General features: G+C 32.2%; 4 protein-coding genes across 7 annotated transcripts in view; 2 read left to right on the top strand and 2 right to left on the bottom strand.

The window, feature by feature from the left end:
• The first annotated feature begins 2,715 nt into the window (after nucleotides 1–2,715).
• LOC125839781 (uncharacterized) lies at nucleotides 2,716–8,565 on the top strand. The gene is made up of 10 exons (XM_049518780.1): nucleotides 2,716–3,172; nucleotides 3,301–3,387; nucleotides 4,585–4,726; nucleotides 4,803–5,099; nucleotides 5,173–5,320; nucleotides 5,841–6,806; nucleotides 6,932–7,176; nucleotides 7,266–7,339; nucleotides 7,853–7,961; nucleotides 8,212–8,565. The coding sequence occupies exons 2-10, from the start codon at nucleotides 3,332–3,334 to the stop codon at nucleotides 8,263–8,265; spliced, it is 2,091 nt and encodes a 696-aa protein (XP_049374737.1). The 5' UTR covers nucleotides 2,716–3,172; nucleotides 3,301–3,331; the 3' UTR covers nucleotides 8,266–8,565.
• Nucleotides 8,566–8,904: 339 nt separating this feature from the next.
• On the bottom strand, nucleotides 8,905–11,008 carry LOC125839821 (small ubiquitin-related modifier 1-like). Its single transcript, XM_049518824.1, has 3 exons — nucleotides 10,898–11,008; nucleotides 9,325–9,474; nucleotides 8,905–9,185 (listed from the first exon to the last, which is right to left on the bottom strand). The coding sequence occupies exons 1-3, from the start codon at nucleotides 10,970–10,972 to the stop codon at nucleotides 9,120–9,122; spliced, it is 291 nt and encodes a 96-aa protein (XP_049374781.1). The 5' UTR covers nucleotides 10,973–11,008; the 3' UTR covers nucleotides 8,905–9,119.
• Nucleotides 11,009–16,123: 5,115 nt separating this feature from the next.
• Nucleotides 16,124–26,899, top strand: part of LOC125839797 (glucan endo-1,3-beta-glucosidase 12) — a 282,415-nt gene continuing 271,639 nt past the window's right edge. For 2 of the 4 annotated variants that reach the window (XM_049518798.1, XM_049518797.1), the window contains exons 1-3: nucleotides 16,162–16,294; nucleotides 16,389–17,693; nucleotides 18,557–18,591. In XM_049518798.1, the coding sequence (XP_049374755.1) occupies nucleotides 16,228–16,294; nucleotides 16,389–17,693; nucleotides 18,557–18,591 (1,407 nt within the window). In that variant the 5' untranslated portion in view covers nucleotides 16,162–16,227. Of the gene's footprint in view, nucleotides 16,295–16,388; nucleotides 17,756–18,556; nucleotides 18,833–26,899 lie in introns of those variants that run through there. The other 2 variants (XM_049518796.1, XM_049518795.1) reach the window with 2 other exon arrangements.
• On the bottom strand, nucleotides 23,258–25,578 carry LOC125839780 (clathrin coat assembly protein AP180). Its single transcript, XM_049518779.1, has one exon. It carries the CDS (start codon nucleotides 25,485–25,487, stop codon nucleotides 23,259–23,261), a length of 2,229 nt encoding a protein of 742 aa, XP_049374736.1. The 5' UTR covers nucleotides 25,488–25,578; the 3' UTR covers nucleotide 23,258.

Raw genomic sequence — 26,899 nt, 5'->3', positions numbered from 1 at the left:
TAATAATATTACCTCTATTATTTATTATTTTTTAAGGGGTGTACTGTAACAAATCGAAATCCTCACTATATTAATAAGAGTACTGGAACACTATTACAACTTTAAGATTCTAATTGCAATAATCAAACTACCAAATTACAATGGAAATATTGAAATAACAAGTAACTAAAGATAGAGATAAGAATGGAGATGAGGAACTTAGACTCTAGAAGAAGAGAAGAGGACAAACATTTTCTTCAATATGCATAAACCCTTCTTTCAAACTCATTCTTCCTTTTAACCAAATGCTAATTATTTTACTTGGCCCTATCTCATTCACCACTTCCACTACAGGAAAATAGTGAATTACATGAGGATTTTCTTAGGGATTAGTATGAAAATCCGCAGGAAATTTATTTTCCTGCAAATTTTCATACTAAGCCCCAGGAAAATCTCCATATAATTCACCATTTTCTTGTAGTGTAATTCTAACTCATAGGCCTTTACAAAGCTAGCTTGATTCACAAGATGTGTCAAGTCAAATTAATGTTAATAAGTAAAAATGAATCAAAGAAGTAACAACTTGTAAACTCTTAGCCATGTTGAATAAAGAGAAAAAGAGCATGTTCATATATGTTAACCAAAGTAAACAAAACTAATTTTCTTCTTTAATACTTATGAGATTATAAGTTTAATCCTTACGAATAAAAATAATCTTGATAAAAAACATTTTCTCATTAGAGTCTCTTATGCAAATTAATTGAATTTCCTCAACTAATATCAAACATGAAAAACCACAATTAAAATAAAATCATGAAGATGTAATTATTCCATTGAATCCACTGCTTATATGAGACGGTTATCCAAAAATTTAAACAAAAACTTAGAATTAAGAAGTTTTCTTTTTCAAAAATTATTTGCAACCTTATGTAATTCTCAATTTCTCACACGTAAATACACAACTTGAATCCGAAAAGGAAAAAAAGTAACAATAGCTTAACAAACTGAGAGACAGATATATATAGAAATAAATTGAATCGAAATCAAATAGTCGAATAAAATAATTAATTAAATAGTCATTCATTCAATAATTTAGGTCACAAATATTATATCAACTAAAAAATAGTTTGATTAGTTGTATAGAAATCCCTAGAATATGGACAACACATTCCCATCTTTCATGCACACGAACCACATCGTTGTTGTGTTTTTCCTTGTGCTCACATCTTTCATATATTATTATCTTTTTCTCCAAACTTTGCTTTGCTACTCACTTAAGTCTCCAACCGTTTTTCTTAATGTTGATAAGTATAATAATATATATAGGGTGTGTTCGGTATCCTGTTGATAATAGAAGACTTGAGATCGAATTCAGCCTCCGTTTCTGCTATTCAGGCATGAGCTTATCGCACATCACTTGTCTAGTGCAGCTTATATCTCCCATGTAATTTGTGAGCCAATAGTATAATGAACGTACATTTATTAAAACAAGAGCAAGTTTTTACTCAAAATTAATAATAAGAAATAATTCCAGAGACCTCCCCTTACGTTTCACTCAATCGCATGGACCTCCTTCATATCGCATACCTTCCTTATATATATTTTTAACAATTCTTTTAAATCTATTTTTCATTAATGTTATGAAATAAAATTTGACAACTTTGCCTAAGACAACACGTATTTTATAAGGAAGAAACTAGATCCCTAACTCCTATCAAAATCAGGAAGTGATTTTTAGAAAGTGCAGACTTTGCTGGCTTCCTGCTATGACAATGACAATGCTGGCGCGAGACGGAAACACATTTACATTTATCCCTTTTCCCTATACGACAATCTTTACCATTATACCTCTTAATTTTTTGGTGTACATGATCGTGTTGGTTCGAATTTTTTTGATGATGTATTTATATAAACATATAATTACCTTATGTTCTAAATATTTTTTAAATTCTACCAAAATACAGTTAATTAAGGTATTTCATAAGAATAAAAAAATAACACAAAATATGAAATGAATGATGACACTAAAATATTCAATAAAAAATAATAATTAAATTATATAAAATAAATGTTACAAATTAATAAGTCATAACGAAAATCATCATAACTTAAAAGTAATGAATCATGCTAAAATAAGTCTAGTAAGTTCTAATTACATGATTAAACACTAAACAAAAATAAAAATTAGGTCATGTATTTTAAATGCTTAGGTCAATGTAAAACTAAAAAACAAATATTCAACTTTATTGTCATTCTTAGTGTTGAATCAATTTATTTTTGTTAATATTAGTAGTGATTTGATTTTGATTAGAGTTTTATTAGAATTACTAATATTAATATCTATTGACTATAATTTTTATTGGATCATTCAAAATTTTAAGTCTCAAAAACTCGAAATAATATGTTAAAGATAAAAATTATGAAAAAATATAAGAAATTATATATAAAATAAATTTTAAAAATTATATACATAATATTGTGTTGATTTGGTCTGAGTTGACTTCTTTTAGTTAAAATCAAACAAACTCAACTCAAGTATAATCGAGTTTTTTTAATTATCAAAACAAATTAAACCAAATCACTAATCAAGCTTTTTGACTTGATTTACGATTTAATTTTATTTTCGATTCGATTTTGGACATCCATAGTCAACACAATAAATATTCCAAATTCATTTCATTTTTTTTTTCCTTTCCCCAAAACCAACTGAAAAGATAACCTCCAATTAAATTTCTCTTCTTCCTTCCTTCATTCAATTTTCGTCAAAAACGTGTCCAATTCCTCTGTTTGCCACCATATCTACCTTCTCTGCAAAGCAATCTTCTTTTCAAATTTCTCTCAGTTTCCCAATATTCACACAATCTTCTTAAATGCAATCCACAAATCCCAATTCTATAGATTAATTCATTTCATCTCTGTATAAAAAGGGGTTGGTTGCATTTAGTCTTTTTCAATCACTGACATACTGCTGTGATTTTCTTTTAGTTTTTTCGATGGTCCTGTGGGGTGTTTATGGCTACTGATCGCTTTTGACACGCTTCTTCATTCGGCTATATCTATCTCTTTTGTGTTATGAAGAAGCGCTGTGGTGAATTTTTATTTTCAGACCTGAGTTTTTCTTCTTCTTCTTCTGGGTTGTTGGCTGAGTTGAATTTTTCATGGAATTTCCTTGATCCCATTTTTATTCATTCTGGTAATTGGAATTTTATAAAAAACAAATCTTCTTAAATTCGATTTTTATTTTATTTTTTATTTTTTAGGAATTTGAGCATGTGGGCTGTTTTAATTTGTTGGTTTTTTTTTTGGATTTTGATGGAGTAGTGATTGGTGGTGCGAATTTGAAGAGGGGTTCATGGGGAGTATTGATTATGGCAAATGTGTCTTTCCCTTGACTAGTTTGCAAATCGGGTAACAAATTCTTCTCTTTTTAGTGTTGAATTGTATCGAATTCTGTATTTCTTTGTTTCTTTCTCTGTATATGTAAATTTTTGTTGGGTTTGTTTTAATTTGTGATGTTTCTGTGTGCTGGGAACTTTTTTGGTTCCTGTTACTTGTCTTTGTTTATTGCCTGTAGATATACCAATAAATCTTGGAAAAATATTGGAACTTTGTTGCATTGAAACAAATATATGATAATTCTCTGGTTCTTGCTACTCTTTTGTTTGTTAATTAAGTGGAGCTAAGGAGCAAAATTTGTGGAAGATATATCTTGAATTTTCATTACCTGCTACTTGATGATTTCTAGTTTTTTTCTACCATGAATAACTTATTCTGCTCATCAGCCACTCATTTGGGATTACAAAAACTTTTTGGTGAGTTTGTGGGAAGTTGGAGGAGTTTGTTAGAGTCCAACTTGCATTAAATTGGCAGGATATATGTTGTGAAAGACAGGTCTTTTTTGGACTTTAATGAGGCAAGTTAGTTCATGCCGGGTATCGATGAGGAAAACAATCAATCGAAAACAAAGAGGACTTCCTCATTTTTTTTTTAATGTAAATGGCTTTTTGCATTGTTATAGACCCAAAACCAGCCTGAAGACTTTGAACTACTTCGTTTCAAAAGGAACTTCAGGCTTTATTCTATCAACAGATTCATATTGAGAATTTGACTTTAGGTAGAATGTGTTTGCATCATTGAGGAAGCTGCTTGAAGTTACCATATGATAGGCTCTCCGAATGAAGTTAAAAGGGTTAGGAGAGGTTGTATTATTACTTGAGTGAAAATCCACGATTTGAACATTGTAGGTTCAAGTTTGGGGTTCTAATTCTGCGCATTTCATTTACTAGGTTTGCAATCTGTAATTTGTACTCATCAAAGTGGATTTTTTAACACATACACACAGAGTCCCGAGCCAAAGCTATTGGGTTTGGATGAATCCATAAGACGTATGCTAGCTCCGTTTATGCTTATTGCGTGGCTGGGCAAATAAAAAATCATGTTGGTGACTTAATGTTCATTAGCAGAATTAGTATCTTAGGAGATTTTGATATAGCAGTTAAAATTTATATCAAGTTCTAAATTTTATGTAAGTTGCTATAAACCATTAGTCAACAATTTATCTTTTTAGTTGTCTTAATATTTAGATACTGCTTTTATATTTTACAGGGACTTGCAGTCCTATCTTTCACATCTTCACGTTTTCCTCGCTCCTGAGAGTAAGAGATTATATATCTTGGTGGACAACCGTCCATGGCTTAGAGATCTTGTCTCTAAACCTGCACACTTATGGCAATTGATGGTTACCAAGGTTGGTAGTGCATCATTTCCCTATTTTCCTTTTCTCTTTTGTGATGTAACTAGGAATTTTGTTTTTCCAAATGCAGTCCAGGTTATCTCCCTTTGCAAATACCAGAGGGAGGAAGCACAGGAAAGAGAATGGAGATATAATGGATATAAAATCTAGTCCAGAATTAAGCACGAGTGAATCAGAAAACGTCAGAAGATGGTTTCCCTTTCTTGATGCTGCAACATTGTCCAAGAGGAGGGAATTATTACCTGTAAAGAAATTGAGAAACTCTTTAATTTTGAATAGCAAATTACATAGGACCTTGTATGGGTTCATTGTGTTTGAAGTTGCGTGGAGTGATGTGCGTGGTATAAATTATTTCAATGAGCTTCAGGTATAAGTCACTTCCTTTTGGTTGCTTGACCTTTTAAATGTATGCTGCTAACTTATTTTAAACTCTTGGGCAGACAGATACATCACTTGCCATAGAAACAAAGTTCATGAAAAGATGGGAATTTGATAGTGTAGCACAAGCTGCTAAATGCATGTCGTCATGGTTTTCTGGGACTCCCACAGAACATCATCTCCTGAAAGTGTGTTTGGAATCTACTATAGGTATCCTTTATTCACGTGGTATTTGATACTATGCTTCTTTATTTGATTCAATAAAATAGTTACCTGGTCCTATATACGGCCACTGATGACTTCAGCTCTTCCCCCATTTTTCTTTGCTATGGTTTATGCATGTAGAGATCCACTTCTTTGTTTCTTAAAGTGTGCCTATAAGAAATGAACCATTTTTCCTTGGTCGGAGGAACTAGACAGAGTTATATAGTGAATGGAAAACCACTGATTATCTTGGGATAGAGAGTGCAAAATACCACTGGCATTTTGGAAAAAGAGAACTTTCATTGACCGTCCTACTAGAAATGAAAATTTCTCACTCAGTAATAGTGATTGCTACTTTCCATAGAACTTGTTCTAATCCGCTTTTCATTAAACAAATATTTGGTCCAAATATTCGCAAAAACCCATCTAATCTGCTGTAAGTTCATTTCTTCATATGTTATTACTTGATGAACTCCTCTGTAGGCATGCGAAATTCTTACATGTATTTTGCGGTGAACTTTTACAGGAGAGGTATTTTATGATTCTCAAGACATTTTTCGGGAGACTTCTGGTGTTGCTGACAGTGATATTTCTTCTGCCTATTCAAGTGACGATGATGAATCTCCTTGCGGTTCAATGAGAAGTTTCAGTATGTACCCTGCAACAGAAAATGGTGAAATATCTCTGCATACACCAACTCCACTTGATGGAGCTCATAAGAGAAGAAAACTTTTGAAGTCTATCAGTAAGCGATTCAATGTTGATATGCTCTCTGAGGAGCCCTTTTCTGAAACTATTGAATCACAACTACATGGTGATCCCTCTGACAGAAGTACTTCTGAAGTAGTTGAAGCCTCCCAGTACAAGGATGTTTTGCTTTTGTTTCGGTTTAATCATCGCGATTTTCCTTTCAAACTAAGAGACATCATTCTTTCGGACTTACGGCTTCTTAGACTACTTGAAGCTGGGCTTCCTTCATGGGTCATATTTCTCCAGTCCTATCCAGTATTTTGCCATATATATCGCCCATGGATGTGCCCTCTAGCAAGATTTTTATATGTCATAATCTCTGTGGTTACTGTTCTAATTGGATTTTATGATCTATACAAAAATGTACCTGTACTCAAAGCGACAGCCTCTAGTTTGTTTGGTCCACTGTTTGATTGGATTGAAACATGGGAAATGGTATCAAGAATTCAGTACTTGGGGACCATGCTATTTCTGCACAATTTTCAGAAGGCCTTCAGGTGGTTCCTCATGACAATGCGTACTACTCGATCATTTTTCTCCGTTCTCACGCAGCCAATGGCAGGTCCACTTGTTGAGTTTGTGGGATTCTTCCTTCCTTACTCGACTATGTGTGCACAAATTATGGAAGATTTCTTTTCTGTAATATGGTTTACAGTCTGGTCTTCTTATTCTCTGGTGGGAAAAACCATTGAGATTTTGTTACTACCTCTCTGGTATACCACATCGTTTGTTTGGAATCTTGGTAAGTATATGTGCAACTGCAGAATATGATCCCAATTCTTTTGCTTAAAATGTGGTTTATGAATTTAAAATTGGTACTGTCTGTATGAGGCTCTTTTTTCTCATCTGATTTTTTCTCAACTGCAGTGACTTATTTATTGTATCCCATCTTCTGGATTCTGTGGGAAGTAGCATATGCTCCAATTCGCCTGGTCTTTGGTTTTTCTAGCCTTCTGGGCTTTTTATGTACTTCTATATATGAAGTGATCATGGATTCATGGCTGTTCGTAAGTAGCATAGTTCGAGTCACTTCTCAGGTGGAGACTACAGTGACATCCAGCGCAGTATCCGTATCCATATGGCGTTCTCTTTGGAATGACCTTTTCTCTCAGGTAGCTCACTTGTGGCCATTTAATCCTAGTATGAGAATTATTAAGAGTTCTTGTGCTAATACGTTTCTTCTGAGTTTTGACTTCTACAGATTTTCAAAGCTCTTCGAAGTATTCTCTATGGTTTTGTTGCATTTTTCACAGCCTGCAACAGACACCGGCTAAGGTATTGTTTTCTATTTTGCTGGTCTCTCTTTGAGAGTGTCATTTTCTATGGGTACTTTCCAAATTAACTCATTGCCTGCTGCCATGTAGCATTTGCAAAAGACAGGATGGGAGTTAGATTTTGAATTAGGATGGATGGCATGGTATTTAACATAGAAAAATATAGTTAGGATGTACGGGATGGGTCTGATTGGCCTCCTTATGGTGGACTAAATATCTAAATGGCCAAGGAAATGTGTTAATCAGCAAAACTATGTGCTACTTATCACCCCTTTATGTAACCTGACTGCTAGTGTTTGTACGTTATAGGCTCTATCAAAAAGACTTGTATTACAGCACAGAGAGAAAAATAAGTGAAAACCTGTCCTGCTTCCGTGCATCCCGATAAAGATTTGTTGGTCTATTGCAACTCTGAAATACTAATAATTTTTAACTGTTTATGTTGAATTTTTCGTGGGATGCACCTACTCACCTTTTGGATTGGTGGATTGAATCTTAAACATTTTATTTGCAGTATCTATAATCATATGAGTGATTTTATCCAAAGATTATCCCAGCCTGGGAAATGGTCACAGCCTGCAGAACGTGGCCGTAGTCCACCAACATCTGGAACACAAATCACAGTAAGTTTACATCATTTCAAGTCTTGTTAATCATATTTGCTAGTACATCTTCTTATCAAATGGTAAAATTCTGTTACCTTTTCGGAGGATGTCTGTTTCTCATTATGGTGTAGTGGTTGGGTTGTGTTTGCACCTTTCCTTTTAGAACTTTGCTTGGTTCCAGTATTTGTGCATTAGACTTATTATAAAAAATTCTCAGTAACTTAAATACTTCATCATTTTCATGCCAAATGATTATTCACTTGTGCAGTGGGTGGATACAAAAGATGTGCACCACCAGCGAAAATTCAGAAAAATCGATTGATGAGAGAGAGACCTCTGCGCCTTTTAACTTGTACAGCAAAAGTTAACTCCGTCACTGACCAGGAAGTTTTCTGTGGGTGGCATATGTAGGATCTATCTCTTCATGGGAAATCAGTTTTGCTCAGTTATTTGGCTGTTGCCCCTTGAGTTTTTTGTTGCTATCTACTTTTTTATCGTCCCCTTATAGTGTTAAGGACGGGGACTCCACCTAGAGCTTGTAGCATACCAGAAAATGTCTTGTAAATAATGCAAACATGGAGATAGTTTTTGAAATATAAAGTAGAAATGTTAGAAGTATCCAATGTCTGCTAAGTAACATTTCTCATCTTTGGAGTTGTATCTCCCTTTATATTACGCGTACCTGCTCTAAGTCCAGCAGATATAAACAAGATTTTTAGAAGTATGGGTTCTGTGTTGTCTGCAATTTATGAACCCAATCAAACAATACTCTAGTTTTCTCCTTGAGTTGTGAAACAAACGAGTCTATTAGAAAATCGAATCTTCAAGTAGATGGGTTGATCTTAATTGGAAATGGAATAACAAGTGTTTACAAATCGAACAAGATTCTAGTTTCTCAAGATGGAAATTCACACATTAATCAAAGCATAGCATGAGATGCACAGTAATCTCAGATAGGTAATAGGTAGAACAAGCAACACTTGAGTTTCACGACAAGAAGCCACTGGAGATCTTCTTGCAACAGTAAGCAATACGTAGCTAAGTTCATACAAACATAGTCAAAACCACAAAGCTTATATATGCTTCTACAGTACCTAAAGTAGCACAAGCTACATTCATTAAAGTCTACCACCTAGAAACTCAGTCTATGTCCATAAACAAAAGAGATGAGATGCCTCAAACAGTCGAGCCTCCAGTTTGATGCAACATTGCATCAATTTCATCGCCATCCTCCATCTCCAGCTGAAGCAAGGAAGAAAAATTGTTTGAAAACAAGATTTAAGAAAACAAACATATTATATTTTTCGTGTACTATTTGTTCCTTATTTTTGTGTGAGCACAACAGATGGTCTGAGAGAGTGTGAAAGGGAGAGAGAGATACCTCATCTGGAGTCTGCTCTCCTCGAAGACGACGACCATCAAACAAGAATGCAATTGAATTAAAATCCACAGACTGCCGGTCACAATATGCATTCATGAGTTTCTTTAGTTGGGTGCTTCTTTTGATCCTAAAGAAGACTTCATTCCCATCCTGCAACCAATAGAAAGCTAAATATGTAAATCTCTCAACATGGTCCAATTCGTTATGGCAGGCAAGAGGGCACTTCTCTTTAACCGGCAGCCATCAACAGTACGATGAGAAAGGAAGATGGAATCAATCACACACAACATCACATTCCGCAATCAGATTGCAAAGCAAACAAAGATCACACATAATTGTAATATGATAACAACATAGATACGACTAAGGGAAGTTGTCTACCACTAATTGATGCAAGCAATTTATGCGTAGCATCAAAGCCTACCATTGATGACTAAGGCATGATCCTCAGCGAACACCATCGATTACACTATACCTAGTACCTTGGTTTAATACCCTATCAAATAGATAGATGTACACAAATATCAAAAACATAGAACTACCTCAATCTAACACAACAAACACAGAAGAAAAGTGTCGCTTTACCATCTATAATCTCACCCCCTACAACAACCCTTCCCCACAAGGGAAAAAGACTATTCTAGAAGCCAATATCTTACATGTATTCAAACAATATCTTACATGCATTCAAAGTTATGTTCAGTACCCTATGGAGCAATCAGCTACCTTTTACCCACTCGATCAGACACAGTTGATAGTAAACCTGGCTTGGTAAATTAGAGACTTTTGCAACCACATAATGCACACAAGAGTTTTAAAGGGAAATGATGACTACTCTTTCTAAAAATCAATCTGAAAAACATAGATTATCTTTGATTAATGATGCGGAGGAATGTTTTTTCACCTCAAAACACAAAAAGTGCTTATCAAATGAGTCTCTGCATGATTTCAAACAAATTTAGCCATGAAATTACACATTTGGCCATAAAATTCGGGAAAAAAATAAATCCCGTTTATACTTTTTTCAAGAGTTTTCATAAATTCCAAAAACAACAAAAAGTTCACTTTTTTCCGCTCCAAATTACTCACAAAAATTAAAAAAAACAACTCTGATTTACTTCATGGCCAAACACAACTATACATTATTTTTCACTTTGAAAATAAAACCTGTTTTTTTTTTCTTTCAATTTTCTCAATGAAACAGAGCCAAAAACACCTGCTAATAGACTCACAAGTCAGTTACAGAAGATCTAAAACACCCCTGTACAGCATAAACGAAGCTCAATCCAGATTTTAATACATACATACAAACAAAAACAACTGCAACATATAATCAAGCATGAATACAAACAACAGGACATTCAGACATGCCTGCCTTCGAAACGAAGACTGAATCTAACACATACTCAGTCTGTTTCAATTTATATGACATTTATTTTATTTTTTGAGAGTTTTAATTTGACAGTAAAAATTTACCGTTAAACATAAACTTATTTGAATGTCGAAATCGGAGAAGTATCAAACAAAAGCCTAAACAGGAGAGACAATATGCGAGAAAGGGAAAAGGGCAGACCTGACTTTTGACTTTGAGATTGATGTGAATTAGATCGCCGCCAGGCTTCTTGTCTTCCTCCGCTGTTTGAGACATTTTTTTCTTACGCCTAAAACCAAAAGAAGAAAAAAGAGAAGAATATCAATTTTAAGGTTTTTGACTTATTTATACTTGTACTCTTTTCTACTCTATTTCCTCTTCCACCCTTCGCGTAAAAACCACGCAACTTTTCAATTTTGTCTTTTCCTCTTCCTTTTTCTCTAATTTCTTTAATCAACTAATTACAACTTGTTTGGATGCGTTACGTATGATGCCAATTGCCAAGTGGAAATATAGCATATATATGTTTATTTGTTTAATTTTGTATGGATTTATATATTTAAAATTAGAGAGTATAAATATCAGGTGAAATCTGAAGAAAAATCTTTTTTATTTATAAATTTAAAGGTTCTTGAATCTTACTTCAAGTTCTATCTATTATGTATATTTTTGTATAATCTATATTTTCTGTATATAATGAAAATAACTAGTAACATTCCTATTTATAAAGGTAAAAATCTAATTAAACTAGGACTAGAAACTACTCTAACTAACAAATCCTAAATAAACATAAATAAGTAAATACAATAAATAACAAATCCTAATCAACTTAGGATTCCTACTCCAAATTATTATTTCCAACAAAATCCAATTAAATAATTTTCTAATTACTTGTCCATTTTTGAATAATCACATCTATTAAGAAAATAATGATTGACATAGTGAGTTTATCATTTTACTCCTATTAATTATGAAATTGATGAATTAAAAAACTTAAGAGTTATAAGAAGTTCTACATTTTTTAAAATAATTAATTGATGGTAAATAAGTTAAAAAATTGTCATTTCTTGATTTGTCAAAATGGACAAGTAGACATAAACAACTAAAAAAAAGAAAAATGAACAAGTAATTAGGAATATACGGAGTATATTTATAGTTGAATAAGATTTAAGTTATTTATGTATGATTCGTATAATTTATACGATATTTCGTTGGTAGATAGAAAATAAGGTATTCATGTATAAAATTAATACGATATTTGGTTAATAATTTAGAAACTGGTATAACAAATATATATATATATATATATATATATATATATATATATATATATATATATATATATATAATATTTTTTTTAAAATAATACATAAATTTACTCATAATTAATTTCTACATTACTAATGATCACCGACTCTAAGTTTCTAATCAGCTATGAAACGGCCAAAGAGTTTGTAAACCTTGAAGAGTTCTTTTTCTACCTTACGTGTAGTCAATTTTACTTCCACGTTTCAAGTCGTACAAATAATTAAAATTTATCTTGGTACTACCCCTACTTTTTATGCTGGGGTTGAGATTTTGAAATTGTTCATGTCCCCAAAGCCCAAGCTGTATTTTGTTTACATATATAATATATTTTAGGGAAAAAAGATTAAAAGAAATGTCCTTAAATTATGTAAAAGAAATAAAAATATTTTTCATTTATAATTTGATTTAAAAATATATTTACCATCAATACTTTGGTTCAAAAATGTTCTTGCAATCAATACTTTGGTTCAGAAATGCCTTTATAGTTACTAAATGGGTAAAAATGTCATTTTTCGAATAAATATTTTATTTTTTTATTTTTAAACATATCTTCTTCCTAATTAACATATTATTAAAGAAAATTGTTCTTGTTTTCTTTCTTTTAAAATCACTTTAACAAATGAAAATATAGCAATTTTTTTTCTTCTTAATCTCATTTTATCAATTAAAACAGAATAAATTCATGTAACCTTACGACATACAATATATGTCATATATATAAGATCATAGTATATTCATCATAAAAAATAATTATAATAGAATAAGAATGTTGTCATTTTTGTTCCTTTCACATAATTTAAGGGAATTTTTTTTACCCTTTTCCACATATTTTATTTGATTAGTTACACTTTTAAGTGTTACTTTATTTTTATTACCATATATGACATAAAATTATCTTTAATAATCATTTGATATAAATATGTATTAAAGTTGTATTAAAATTGTATATTAGGTGTTGTATTAAAGTTGCATCAAAACTGTATTAAATAGAAACAATCGGTGGTCTGTTGGCAGTGACTACGAAAAAGAAGAGATGAAGCTTTGAAAATCTGTATTCAATTGTATAATATAAACGATAGTTATAATACAATTCGAATTCGATATTTTACATTACTATAAATTCGATAGTTATTAATCCAAAACAAATATAATACATCTCTAACAATGTCAACTAATTTAAATAGTACCGGAATGTTTGAAATTCACATTAATACTTATAATCTATTTGTATTAAAAATGTTTTAGTTATATATATTAGGTGAAGTTCTGAAAAATTATTGTATTAAAGTTGAATCAAAATTGTATTAAATATAAACAATCGGTGGTCTAGTGATGGTGATTTACCGGAAAAAGAAAAAGAGGTGAAGCTTTGAAAATTTTGTATTAAAATTGTGTAAAAAGACAGTGATAGTGACCATGTTATTTGTGGTAAGAAAGTAAGGTTAATCCGTATAAGAGTAAAAGATATGTTATAATTCGTAAATATAGTTATATAATATATTATTTATGTAAATTTATACAGTCAAATTTCTATAGTATTTATATGATAAAACACTTTAATATAATAATTAAATTTTTTTCCAAAATCAGTTTTTATGAAATTCTCTTTCTGTATAATATTTTTAAAAAAAATATGTAATTACAATAATCATCTTTATAACAAAACACGTTCTTTTGATCAAATATTTTAATATAATATTTATGACAAGGGAATAGTAAGTTTAAGTTGAATAAATATTCGTTATCCAAATAGATCTAACATACATTAATCGAAATAATATAAATTTATGTCATAATCCATCTATTGTTCAATTTTAACCCAACTCTTGGGCCAACACATGTCCAATTTCTTAGTCAAGTCCAAATGCTAAGGGGTCGTTTGGTGTAAAGGATAAGTACAAATAATCCTGGAATTAAATTATAGTACCATTTAATTTGTTGTTGGTTGACAAGTTCTAAATTACTTATCCCGAAATTAATAATTAGTACCGAGATAAGTTATCCCTCCCCATGGGTGGTATAGTAATCCCAGGATAACTTATCCCGGGATAAAATAGGTAAATGACAAATATGTCCCTTTAAATCCTTTTTATACACCATTTTTCACATTTATGTATATTTATACATTTTTTTAATACCATGTATAATAATATTTACTACTCCTTATTTTTATGATAATTATACATATTTTTCTATTAAAAAATTACACTATATAAATATAATTTTTATTTATGAATTTATTTGACTAATTCTTATGTTTATTTTATTTTGATTTCTCATAAATTTTCTTCTCTTTAACAAGAGGGAAGTTCTATTTTTAAGCTAAATAAGAAAAAAAGTTATATTTTTAAATACACATGGTACTTATCACGGGGATACATAAACAAAAATATTTAAGTTAAATAAAATAAAAGTTTTATTTAAAAAAATGAATAACTAAAGCTCGCAAAGAAAAATTTAAAAAGTTTAAATAAAGTGAAGGATAATTTTGTAAACAAACAACTTGTTCTTAAAATTTATCAATATATAATATTTTGAATACAACAAACCAAACACTCAATAAGAAATAATCTCAGGACAACTTATCCCATCATAACTAATCCCAACATAACTTATCTCATCATAACTTATCCTATCATAACTCATATTCAAACCAAACGACCCCTAAGGCTCTCTCAGTGAATGCACCTTCGTGATTCAAAATTATAAAGCTACTATTGTTCGGTCTTATTTGTTTTTATTAAGATTAAAATATTTTGAATTTGAATATTATGATGTGAAGATTAACATGTTTGAATCTAGATGAAAAGGTATTATCTTTATATCTGAACATTAAATAACTAAAATTATTTGTTTTCAATATCTGAGTATATATAATTTATTTTTTGAAACATAGTCAATATACAATTCTAAGTAAAGTTAGGAATTAAACATCATATAAATAAAATATTATAACAGTTCATTTCAGTAAAATAAAAATTATATTTGTATAGAAAATAATATTTCAAAGATATAAATATATATTTAAACATTGGTTCTATTTAATCTTTAGTGATCACTCTTTTTTTATTTTGACATGCTCTATAATTAGCATTTTGAGGAACAAAGTCGGCAAGTGTTCTTTTTGGAGGCATCACACGTAAAACAAATGTTGAACAAGTCGGCAAGTAGTTCTTTAAAGAAGACAAAATCAAGTGTTACATTTAAAGTTGGTGACAAATTGTATTCGTGATATAATTTGATGTAATCTCTTTCATGTCTTACTTCATTTTTTTGGATCCCGTTGGCTTCTTTCTTCTTTCTTTTACTCTTGTTTGCATCTCTTTTAGTCTTGCTCATCCCTCTCTTCTCTTAAATGTATAGCTATAAATTGTCATTAAGCAAATTATAATTATAGATTCCTAATCAAGTTTATAAGGTAAAAACAAGACTGGATATACTCTAATTTATCCAAACCCTACTTCAGAAATTTTACTAAATATATCAATTTTTAGACATAATTGAAACTCTTTCATAAACAACTCTCGAGACAATGACTTTGAAACTAATTAAAAGTCCTTGAAACAAGAAGGAAGGAAGGATACAAAAGTATAAGCTCATCAACGGCACAAATCACTTTTTAAGTTCAATTTCATGATTCAATCAACTACAGTAAATCTCTATATTCAACATTAATAAAGAGGCGTCTCCTATTTTTAGAAACGGTCGATTAAGTGGGGTCTTGGAATATAGTGGGGGCCATGTGCTCTGCTTCATTGGCTTCTTCATCAATCGTAGGACCCACCACTTATCTCCTCAATTCTCACTCTCCACTAAACGAAAAGATGCTTATTTTCTCTTGTAGTATTTGATAGAAATAATAATATAAATAATTTATTTTTTTAGTTTTTCATTCAATTCAATGTTCGGAAGCCTACCTATTTTGGACTAAGGCCCCATTCGAAGAGAAAAGCTCCCTCATACCCAAGACAAATCCGAAAGCAGCCTCATCCGTTGCATTATATCTTTGACAGTAATTCAATAAATATTTAACATAAATTAAAAACATTAAATTTTAACAAAGCATAAAAAATCAAAACCATTAGAACTTACCCTCAAACAAAAAAGCTCCATTTCTATCATTTCTATCCCACTATACACACACTTCAACTCTCTATTACCCTCACAACCCCTTTAAAGCACCACTCACTTTCATGCTCTGTTTCTTCATCAAACAATAGAGCATGGAAAAACTCACCATTTGTCTTCTCCTCTTCGCCTTTTCCCTTTCCCTTTTCTCCTCCATTGCAGGTAACAACTCTTTTTCTTTAATTTTTTTTCTCACTAACTTCACATTATCATAATTTTCTCTCTTAAATCATCTTTTTTTGTGGTGCATTTGCAGATGCTGGTTCAATTGGGATAAACTATGGCCGTGTAGCTAACAACTTACCATCAGCAGTGAAAGTTATAGCGTTGTTGAAATCTCAAGGCGTTGAGCGTGTGAAGGTCTACGATACTGACCCAGCTGTGCTCAAAGCTCTTTCTGGATCCGACATTAAGGTTACTGTAAATCTGCCTAATGAGCTTCTCTACAATGCCGCTAAACGGCCATCTTTTGCTTACTCATGGGTGGAGAAAAATGTTGCTGCTTATTACCCATCAACTCAAATCGAATCCATTGCTGTTGGAAATGAAGTTTTTGTTGACCCACATAACACGACCCGTTTTCTTGTATCCGCCATGAAGAATGTACATCAAGCTCTTGTTAAGTTTAATTTCCATGACAAAATCAAAATCTCTTCTCCTGTTGCTCTTAGTGCTTTGCAGAACTCTTACCCTTCTTCAGCTGGGTCGTTCCGATCCGAATTGGTCGAACCTGTGATTAAACCCATGCTGGATTTCCTCCGGCAAACGGGATCTTATCTAATGGTGAACTGTTATCCCTTTTTTGCTTATGAGTCGAATTCCGATGTTATTTCTCTTGATTATGCTCTGTTCCGTGAAAACCCCGGCGTTGTTGACGCCGGTAACGGACTTCGTTACTTCAGCCTGTTTGATGCCCAAATCGATGCTGTTTTTGCTGCATTGTCGGCTTTGAAGTACAACGATATCAAAATGGTTGTAACGGAAACTGGCTGGCCATCTAAAGGAGACGACACCGAAATCGGCGCTACCGTCGACAACGCCGCGTCGTACAACGGAAACCTCGTCCGGCGGATACTCCTCGGTGGTGGAACCCCCTTAAGACCTAAAGAAGACCTCACCGTCTTCCTCTTCGCTCTTTTCAACGAGAACAGAAAGCCGGGTCCAACTTCCGAGAGAAACTTCGGGTTGTTCTACCCGAATGAGCGAAAAGTTTACAACATACCATTAACAATGGAAGGTTTAAAGCATTACGTCGACCGGCGGTCACCGGTGGCCGGCGACCAGAGAACGCAGAAAGGCGGGAAGGTGAATGTGTCAGGGCAAACATGGTGCGTAGCGAGTGGAGAAGCGGAGAAGGATCACCTACAAGCAGCTCTAGATTATGCTTGTGGTGAGGGTGGAGCTGATTGCCGTTCGATTCAACCAGGATCCACGTGTTACAATCCTAACACGTTAGAGGCTCATGCGTCGTTCGCTTTCAATAGTTATTATCAGAAAAATGGTCGTGCGATGGGTTCGTGTTATTTTGGTGGGGCCGCTTTCATTGTTCATCAACAACCTAGTAAGTACACCATATCATTTCTCCATAATATTATTATACTACTATTTATTTTATTTAATTAATTAATTTGCGTGTTGGATTTTGCATTCTTTCAACCTTGATTACTGTGACACGTTTGACTTATGAGGTATAATGGTTGATGGTAAATTACTAAATTTAATGTGTGGCGCACTTTAAGGGGTGAATTTGCTAACGTGTACTTTGTAAGGGCCCCACAGATAGGTAAAATTTGTTGGTATTAGTTAATGGTGCAATCCAGGCAGGTCATGGAGACAGCACGTGATGGATGGAGACGTTTGGGTTAATAATCGTACCTGTTGCGGGTGGGAGGTTAGAAATAAGTATTTCATAGAATTAGTCGAATCATGGTTAGCTTTATATCATGGTTTATGAATTTTTCAAGTTTATGATTTAGTGGTTATTGAAATGATTGTGTGAGTGATTCTTCTTATCTGTTTTATAGACAGAGTTAATTGTTCGAAGGTTATAACTTATAACTATCTCATGCGAATAATTCTTTTTCAGTTTGTTTTTTCTAATGTCTTGTTGATTCAATGGATATTCGTGGCTGGTCAAAATGAAACTATAGTATTACTATTTATTTACTGATGTATGTATGGTTGATAGTAAAAGTTTTAGCTTTGGTACGTTAAAGCTGAGAATAAAGCATTTCGTTGAGTAAATTTATACATCTATCTGTTTGCTTTTTGTAGATCATATTTTCTTTTTATTAGTACTTGAAAGTTACTGGTCTTGTTTTGCACATTTCACCCACTCAATTTTTCTTCTATATTCTATATGTTGCACTTTTTGTTTATTTATTTACATTTGAGGTAATATTTTTGTTATTTATTGTTTTGCAGAGTATGGACACTGTGAATTACCAACTGAAGAATGATAAAGGAATGGGATAGACTGAATTTTGATAGCAGCAGCTAGCTCTAATTTATTGTAGTAGCTACTTTTATTTCAGACTTCAGACTATTCTTTTTTATTTTTTGGGAACTTTAGTATCTCCATTAGTTGGTGTTGACATCATCTTTACTAGCTACTAGTAAATGTTGCTATATTTTCCCTTTTCTGTTTATATGCTATTTTAATTCTAATGCTTTATGTGAAAAATCATTATTTTATATGGACTTGTACTGGTGACATATCGATAAATATTTTAACATGACAGTATTCTAGAATATTAGCTAGTGGCAGTTTAAGAAAGAATATTTTCTTTTAAGAAAATGTTTCAAAATTATCCTGATAATATGTGATCTTAACCATACTATGACATTCTTATGTCTATATATAAGAGCATGTTTAATTTTGAATATTTTCTAATATAGGTGAAAGGCATCATCTATTTTTTTAGAATAGGCAAACTTATATGCAAAAACCAGAAAATAAGATCTTAAGTCAAACTTTTGGGTTTGGGGTTTTAAAGCAAACATGATGGCTTTGCCACTTGCTAGATGGAATAATAATGAATATAGAGGTAGAATCGCAAGTACTTCTCCATCCTTAATTAAAAGTTTTAGGTTTAAGTTTCTTTGAGTATGGAGTTTGGATTGATGCTAAATTTAAATTTAGTCGAGCTTCTACATGAATACCAAATAAATAAATAATAAATTTAGATAGACATTGATGTTCATCTTGATATTTTGATAGCTGGTTCACATATAACTATTTTTTATATTACTAATACCTGCATGATTCTACCATGTCCCTTTATCATCATATCCAACATCAATGGTGGATGATCCAAATGATCACCATATGCTATCCATTCCAACAAGTGATCTTTTTCTATCCAATCTTTCTTAAATGATATTATTTTAGGAATTATTAGTACATTTGAGATCGATCTTTCAATGGATATATCTTTCTAAAGGGTACCCAGTGTCCTTTAAGTCATTAAAATGGTCTTTTCTAATGATGAAAGGCACCAACACACAAAAGGAAATTGATTTTTGCTCCCACAATATAAAAGAGCATTAATTGGTGGGAAAAGGTATCATTAGTAGAATGTCAATTCACTAGACACAAACGTTTTTATGCCGCAAATTAATGAAAAATTTATGCTATCATCAAATCAGCACACTGAAAAACTATTGATCAAAAATAACTTTTTATTGAAATAGTAGAATATTTTTATAAATTATATCATACGAATTTTTATTTTTTTTTATCTGCCCGATTCAAGAAATTTCAAGAAAATAGTTTTTTTTTTTTTGTAGTCAGTGTATACTATCAAAAGTAAGATGAAAAGTTTCATTGGATCCTTAGAGAAGAATCTTTCACTTGGAAAAAGGTCTATCATGATGATATATTTTTTTGTTGCAAAGTACTTAATTACTTCTAATTATTTTATGAAGAAGCAAACTCTAGATTTAATTTCCACTTAAAGATTCAAAACATTCTAAAGTATCTGTTTCTTTCTTTTTGACTGAAATTAGCTATATAATCAGAGTATATTAAAAATCATTATTCTTTAATCCATGATAAAAAAAAAAACCCACTAAAATAATGAAGGCAAATACGTGGAGTACTAGACCAAAAACAAAAATCAAGCTGTTCCTAAATCGCATAGACTTAAATAATAGAACATGAAGGAATTGAGGGATCGGAGTTGGTTAGAATCATACAAATATTAATAATTAGAAGCGAATTCGTACATTTTTTTATGTATGTACATTGATTATACTTATATTTAGTTATTTCATCTTTTGTTCTACATAAAATAATACATAAATTTTCTCATAATTTAAAGGATGTTTGGATTGGCTTAAAAGTTGGTCAAACCTATTTTTAAGTCGGTTTTTGACTTTTCAAAGTGTTTGGCAATATATAAAATAACTTAAAATAAATATAAAAAAAGGACTTAAAATAAGTTAGAAAGTGTTTGACAAAGTTAAAAATGACTTTAAATAAGTTAAAAACTAAAAGTAGGTTTTCCCCTATTTATTTATTTTTTGACTTAATCCAAACGGGCTCTTATACATGTATTAGCTAGTTATGTGGGTTCTAAGTTGTCAACCTACGTCGTATTAATTTTATACATAAAAAAACGTATTTTCTATCTACCAACCAAACATCGTATAAATTATACAAAATTAATATATGAATAACTTGTTTCTTATTCAACTAACTACCAAACAATTTCTTAATGCTCTGATCACTATTTCAATTTGTTTATTATATTTTCTTCTTTTTAAGTATGTTTAAATAAAATGTCTTTATCCTATCTTTTCCTAATAACTTTTCAATTTTATTTTTTCACATGACTAGTACGAGGGGTAGTGCATATATGGTGGTGGTAGCCAAAGAAGAATAATTACAAGGACGTGAATAATTAGTGGAGAACAATGACATGTGAGTCCCTGACAAAAACACATATGCATGTAATAAGACAATATAATTGATCCAGAAATAGAAGCATCTATCTTATTAATTCATTTATAATTTATACTATATAGTATATATTTGGTGAAATTGACGATCAGTTTGCTAAATTGCAGCACAGATTCTCCATTTAATAACTCACTCACATGCTCAACACAGCCAACTTGTTGTCCATTTCCTTCTCTTCTTATTTTTTTTGCTACAGAAACATTCTGACTATACGTACTCCTGTCATCTTAATAATGTTCCTTCGATCATTATGTGTATTTTATTCTACCTAACGTTCTACCGCGGAATTAGAGTATTTTACGTTGAAATTTTATTTGAATATGTAATTTGAGTTTCTTAAATAATATTTTTTTTATATAAATATGAAAATGTCCTATTTTTTTGAAAATCTTATCACATATTATTATACAGTCTAATCAAATAAATACATTTGAGATCAAAATATTTTAAGGCGCCAAATTAATAAACCACATATTATCATGTTTTTTTTATAGATAAATATTTATAAGTATAACTTACATAAATCTTCTCATAGTATAAGACCTAAATTACATCCAATCTCTACTCTTTTCTATTTTTACAAAAATCCCTTAAGATATCAGTCATTCAGATACATAAATTTCATCCGAATACATTAATTGTGATACATTATAAAACTTGTCTATTGCGCTTAATATGGAACATTAACGTAAAAATTGATTTTCTTTCCCACAAATCACGTAGAACCGATTGATATCAAAACAATAATTTTACAATGACTAACTGATCCAATAAAACCAACAAATTCTTTCACATGATACAAACAAATAGTCTTCCCGTCGAATATGAGCCCTTGGTTTCGTTAACTTGTCACATCTATTTGTCTTACAAAAATGTGGACAAATATTCGTAAAATTCTTGTGTTATTTTTTTTCTTTACTTGCTTTATATTTAATTATGTTCTAGTTAATCACCATTATTCCGCGACACGGTTCATATGTACCTTTGTTAAATAAAATGTAATCGATCTTGCTCCTATATAAAAAACATAATAGATTTTGAAGTAGTACTATTTCTACATTTTCCTGACCAAAATGGTCTGGCAAAGTTAATTACGTACTCCAATCAATAATGTTTAATTTAGTTGGCCTACTTAAAAGTTTATCTCTCAGACTCTTTGATTGATAAAATAGAGACAAGATCTTGAGCTGGCTGTGGGCAACCCCTTGAACTGATTCATGTGATGCTGCTCTCAAATGTCTTTAAGTTGGGAAATTAAGGTGGTCAAAAAGGACCCAAGATTTTGAAGTGCAATTCTAACCTTTTTTTAGAAGGGTTGAGTTAGAATTATCATTGTTTGGAACTAAACAAAGGCCTAGATAGATGCATGACATGGAGTTACCAAACTAATTGGATTGAACAGATCAGTTTTTCTATGACTTAATAGGTGACTCTCATAGTTTTTTATTTTGGTATCCACATGAGAAGTTGGACTAATTCGGATTTGCACCATGTAAGAGCCATTTAGGAAAAGCAACTCTCTACCAAAAATTTTTCATGCCCAACATGATTTTCCCATTAATTTTCTATCGAATTAGGTTATTGGAATAATGCATGATGAAAATCACACTCACTAAAATAGTAAAAAAAATTCTATTTTTTCGTATGAAAACATTATTATTTCTTCTTTCTTCACCCATTCAATCAAAATATTTGTGAGAATAGTCATTGAACATTTTTCAATTGGAAATTTCAGTGGGAAAATAGTGATGTCTAATTAAAAAGGAGCAGCTTCATCTGCTATATTAAAGTCATAGTTAAGTAAATAAAAATATGATATTGCTAACATTTTATACTTTTAAATAGAAAATCTTACAAATTCAGTTGGTCGATACTACGTTTACCTTGATATGTCCCCTTCCCCTTCCCCTTGCCCATTTTTTTAGAAAATATAATGAATTAATCACATAACACAACAAGTCGGATCAAAAGAAGTTTGTATCTTCCCTCTTCAGATAGCTAGTAGTTTCAAAGTTTTTAACTTTGTATCATGCAAATTTACTATTCTAATTAAAATTCGAAAAGCAGATTGTACAATGCCGTCATAGTGAAGAATAAAAGCAAAAAGGGAAACTAAAAATCAAAATTGGCATCTAAGCAAGCTGACAAGAACAAATAAAAAGTTTAAGACATATGCTTAGCTATGATCTTGTTTTGGTTCTGTAACCATAACTGTTGTTCATCCGAAAAATCCTTCTGATTCACTGCACCATTTAACATCTGATCACTACTTGGAAACGTCCCAAACGGATCGGAATTCAAGTCATTCTGCACTGCTGATGAAGAATTCTGACCACTAAATGTTGGTGTTGCTTGAAATGTAGGCAAAGGTGTTGATGGCGTTGCAGGCAGCTGCTCTGTCGATATGTCTTGTAAAAACGGATTGTAATGGTTGGCTACTGGAATTTGATTATAGTTATTCATATTAATATTTGGTTTTAAGCCACTAATTGGAAGCAATGTTGATGAGTTCTGATTATACAATTCGTCCAAGTAGGAAGAATTGAAGTTGTTAGGGGTAGTAGGCATAGGTTGTGATGCTGTTGTTTGTGGGGTTGTTTCAAATGATACCATATCCCAACCACTATTTGCACCATTTCTTGATACTTGTTCCGGTTCTTGATTTTCTTGGAAGGCATTGAAAGATGGCAATGTGGAAGTGTTGTAGCTGTTAATGTTGTTAGCAACAGTATTAGGCATGGATTGAACTGAATTTGTTTGTGGGATTGCTTCAAATAGTGCCAAATCCCAAGCATTGCTCGAAGAAGTCTTAACAGGCGATGTTTCATTTCTTAACACCTCTTTTGGATCTTGTTGTTCTTGAAAGGCGTTATTAGATGTTGATGATGGCGTTAAAGCCTCATTTAGTACATCTTCCCATCCTTTAGATGAACTTGAACTTAATGTAGGCTTTTGTTTATCCTTGATCTGTTCTTGTTTAGGTTTAGCTTCTTTAGAGTTAAGTTCTTTCGCTTTCTCAACAACAGGTTGTTGCTTCTGATCTTGTACTTGTTCGTATTCGTTGTCAATATTTCCATTATCTTCTGATAAAGAAACAAGATCAATCATGGAAACTGGCAATGACCTTGCAGAACCTGTATCACATATATAATCAATAAACTGCTTCTTGAATCGAATATCTGAATAGGCCTCCAAATCGATTGAAATGGCTGGGCTCCTCCCTGTTACCGTGGCTCTTATTAGATCTTCTAGTGAACTACAAGGTGAACCATTCCCAGACATAGTTGGACTTCTGTCCGAATATGGCTCACTCGATGCAAGAGAGAATTCGGATTGTCCACCGTAACTATCAAACCTACTTCTTGATGACCTCATTGAGCCTGGTCTTTGAAGAACTACATCTCCTGAAGATTTCACTGGAAATGAAGATTGATCCTTGAGAAATTCTTGTAATGACTCAATTAACTCTTCTGTTATAATTTGCACACTCGGATACTCTGATGTCCTGCCTACACCAATGCTTTTACATAATGAATAGAACGAGTTGATCTCCTCGAATTGCTTCGTGGATTTAACACATGTTTGGAAGGCATTTACACATGTTTGGTATGGTAAATGAAAAAAACTATCAAGAACAAGAGTTAGTCCATCAGATATATCTTTGTAAAGATCAAAACTTTCTTGTACCACAGCATACAAAGCAGCTTGTACTAGACAATTGGTTTGGGCTGCACCTGTTGGCCTTGTAGCAATTGCCCTTTCAAGCAATCTTTGCCAATATGAAATCTTGTCAAGTAGCATTGGTGGTTTCATTTCGCGTATTGCCTCATTTGTCCTGTTTCTGCTCCTGCTCCTGCTATTATCACTGCAACTCCGTAAATAATTGGAATTTTCACGGTCATTATAGTTGCATCTCTTTTGGAGTTTCCCCGTGAGAAAACAATCCAAACGCTCGTCAAGATAGAGTGCAAACGTTCTAATAAAGGCGGTGAAATCCCAAGGGCTAGAGTTTGAATCATCGCGAAAATTTGAAAGGTTGAGAATCTTGGCACCACGTTTCATGGCGTGGAGGACTTCTCGAGGGAAATAAGGATCACCATCTTGGAAGATTCTAAGGACAAGTATTAATGATTTGAGGGCAACGATCCAATTCCTAGTACGACCAATGCGTTTGCCAATGGCACGAGCACAGGCAGCCGCATAGGCCTTGTTGGAAGAAACTAATTGGACAACCTCGTGGATGTAACGCTCATCCACGGGTACATCATCGTGTGTTGTGGCTTTTAGGACAGCAACTTCAAGAGTTGAGGAAGTGTTAGTGGAAACTTTGGCAAGGCTAATGCTGGTTTGATCTTTCACTGCAGCAATTGCCTTCTTTAGCTTGCTTGGCATGTTAGTCACTCTAATAAATTCTTTACCAAAAAAAAAGGTGACTCTTTTTTACGAACAAAAGAAGTACCTCACCTCACATACGAAGAAGTTATTAAAACTATGAAATCCTGATTTTTTAATTTTCTTTATCAGAGAGGTCTGATCACATAAGAGATTGTTCTTTGATAGTAATATTGATTGATGACAAGATTTGATGTTTTAGAGGAAGAGGAATATTTTGCCTAGCTATTGTCAGATCAATTCCAATATATTCTTTAATGGAATACGGAACATGCAAAATTGCAGCTATTAGGAATGAGCGATAATTTATGACTAAAAGCGCCAACTATCTGTAGGATTGGAAATGTCAATCGACGAGACGAAATTAGTCTAGAAGGCAGTTGAATTTTTTTTTCCCTCTTCCTTTGAATCAGTCATTGCTTTCTGTTTCAGAAGTGAGAAATGAGAGAATGCCCATGAGTTTCTCTCAGTTTAGTTACGAAATTTTATCACAGCCATGATTATGAAAAATACATAGAATGAAACTCATACACTAATTTTTTCGATTATAGACCTACTTTGAATCATGAAGCATCTATCTAATATAAAAATAATACTAGTAATTATTTAGTACCATGACTTTCTTTATATAGGAAGGTATGAAAATCGAGGATTAAGATAAAAGATTAATAGGTAGTTGAATGTGATCCCCGTTAGATTAGAGGTAGGGAGGTTGTCCCATATCCTTTCTCCTTAATAGGTACTACTATCTAATAATCACGTAGTTTCTTATTTTTTTTAGGTGTTTCTACTATTTGTTACTTTATTTTACTTTGTATCTTAATACTTGGAATCTCTCTATTCCTTTATGAATTAAGCCTTCATTTAAACATTCCCCTAGAATCTAGGGCTGGACTGAAAAGTTAAACTCTATAATTGGGTTCAGCAAAATAAGCCCATATGAACTAGTACTCATTGCCAATGGTCAGTGATACTAGCCCACAGGGGGTAAGTTCACAAATGACCCTAAGAGGGGGGTGGTCTTGATTTTTTGGCTCGCGTAATACTTATTTTAAAAAAATAACCGTTATTTCAGAAATATTCACTAGGCAAAGCTTTTGTTGTCCATTAAGCATAATTTGTGAGCATAAATCAATTATGCCGATAATTTAGGAATTCAGGATATTTTAAAACAGTGAACATGTTCAATTAATTAACCACAAGTTCTGCTTTATAGGTAAAACTAAAACTTATGCTTGGATGGACAACCAAAATTCTTCCCAAGAACGAGTAGTTATCCTTCGTTCGAATAGTCTGAATGTTTTCGTATAGATTGTTTCAACTTTTCATGGCCCCCAAGCATATCCTAATAGAAAACCTTTTGAATTGTCTAACTATTTGTTGGTTAAACAGGTTTGACTCATTTAACGGTT

The sequence above is a fragment of the Solanum verrucosum genome, unplaced genomic scaffold, assembly GCF_900185275.1.
Source record: "Solanum verrucosum unplaced genomic scaffold, falcon-dt-bn FXZP01000175.1, whole genome shotgun sequence".
Classification (NCBI taxonomy): Eukaryota; Viridiplantae; Streptophyta; class Magnoliopsida; order Solanales; family Solanaceae; genus Solanum; species Solanum verrucosum.
This window is presented reverse-complemented; position numbering and strand designations above follow the sequence as displayed.

Coding starts and splice junctions, on each gene's coding strand:
- LOC125839781 (XM_049518780.1), top strand. CDS start 3,332: ATGGGGAGTATTGATTATGGCAAATGTGTCTTTCCCTTGACTAGTTTG. Junction 5,321..5,840: donor GTGTTTGGAATCTACTATAG/GTATCCTTTATT, acceptor GAACTTTTACAG/GAGAGGTATTTTATGATTCT. Junction 7,177..7,265: donor GGAATGACCTTTTCTCTCAG/GTAGCTCACTTG, acceptor TGACTTCTACAG/ATTTTCAAAGCTCTTCGAAG.
- LOC125839821 (XM_049518824.1), bottom strand. CDS start 10,972: ATGTCTCAAACAGCGGAGGAAGACAAGAAGCCTGGCGGCGATCTAATT. Junction 9,475..10,897: donor ATCTCAAAGTCAAAAGTCAG/GTCTGCCCTTTT, acceptor TATTGGTTGCAG/GATGGGAATGAAGTCTTCTT. Junction 9,186..9,324: donor GAGAGCAGACTCCAGATGAG/GTATCTCTCTCT, acceptor TCCTTGCTTCAG/CTGGAGATGGAGGATGGCGA.
- LOC125839780 (XM_049518779.1), bottom strand. CDS start 25,487: ATGCCAAGCAAGCTAAAGAAGGCAATTGCTGCAGTGAAAGATCAAACC.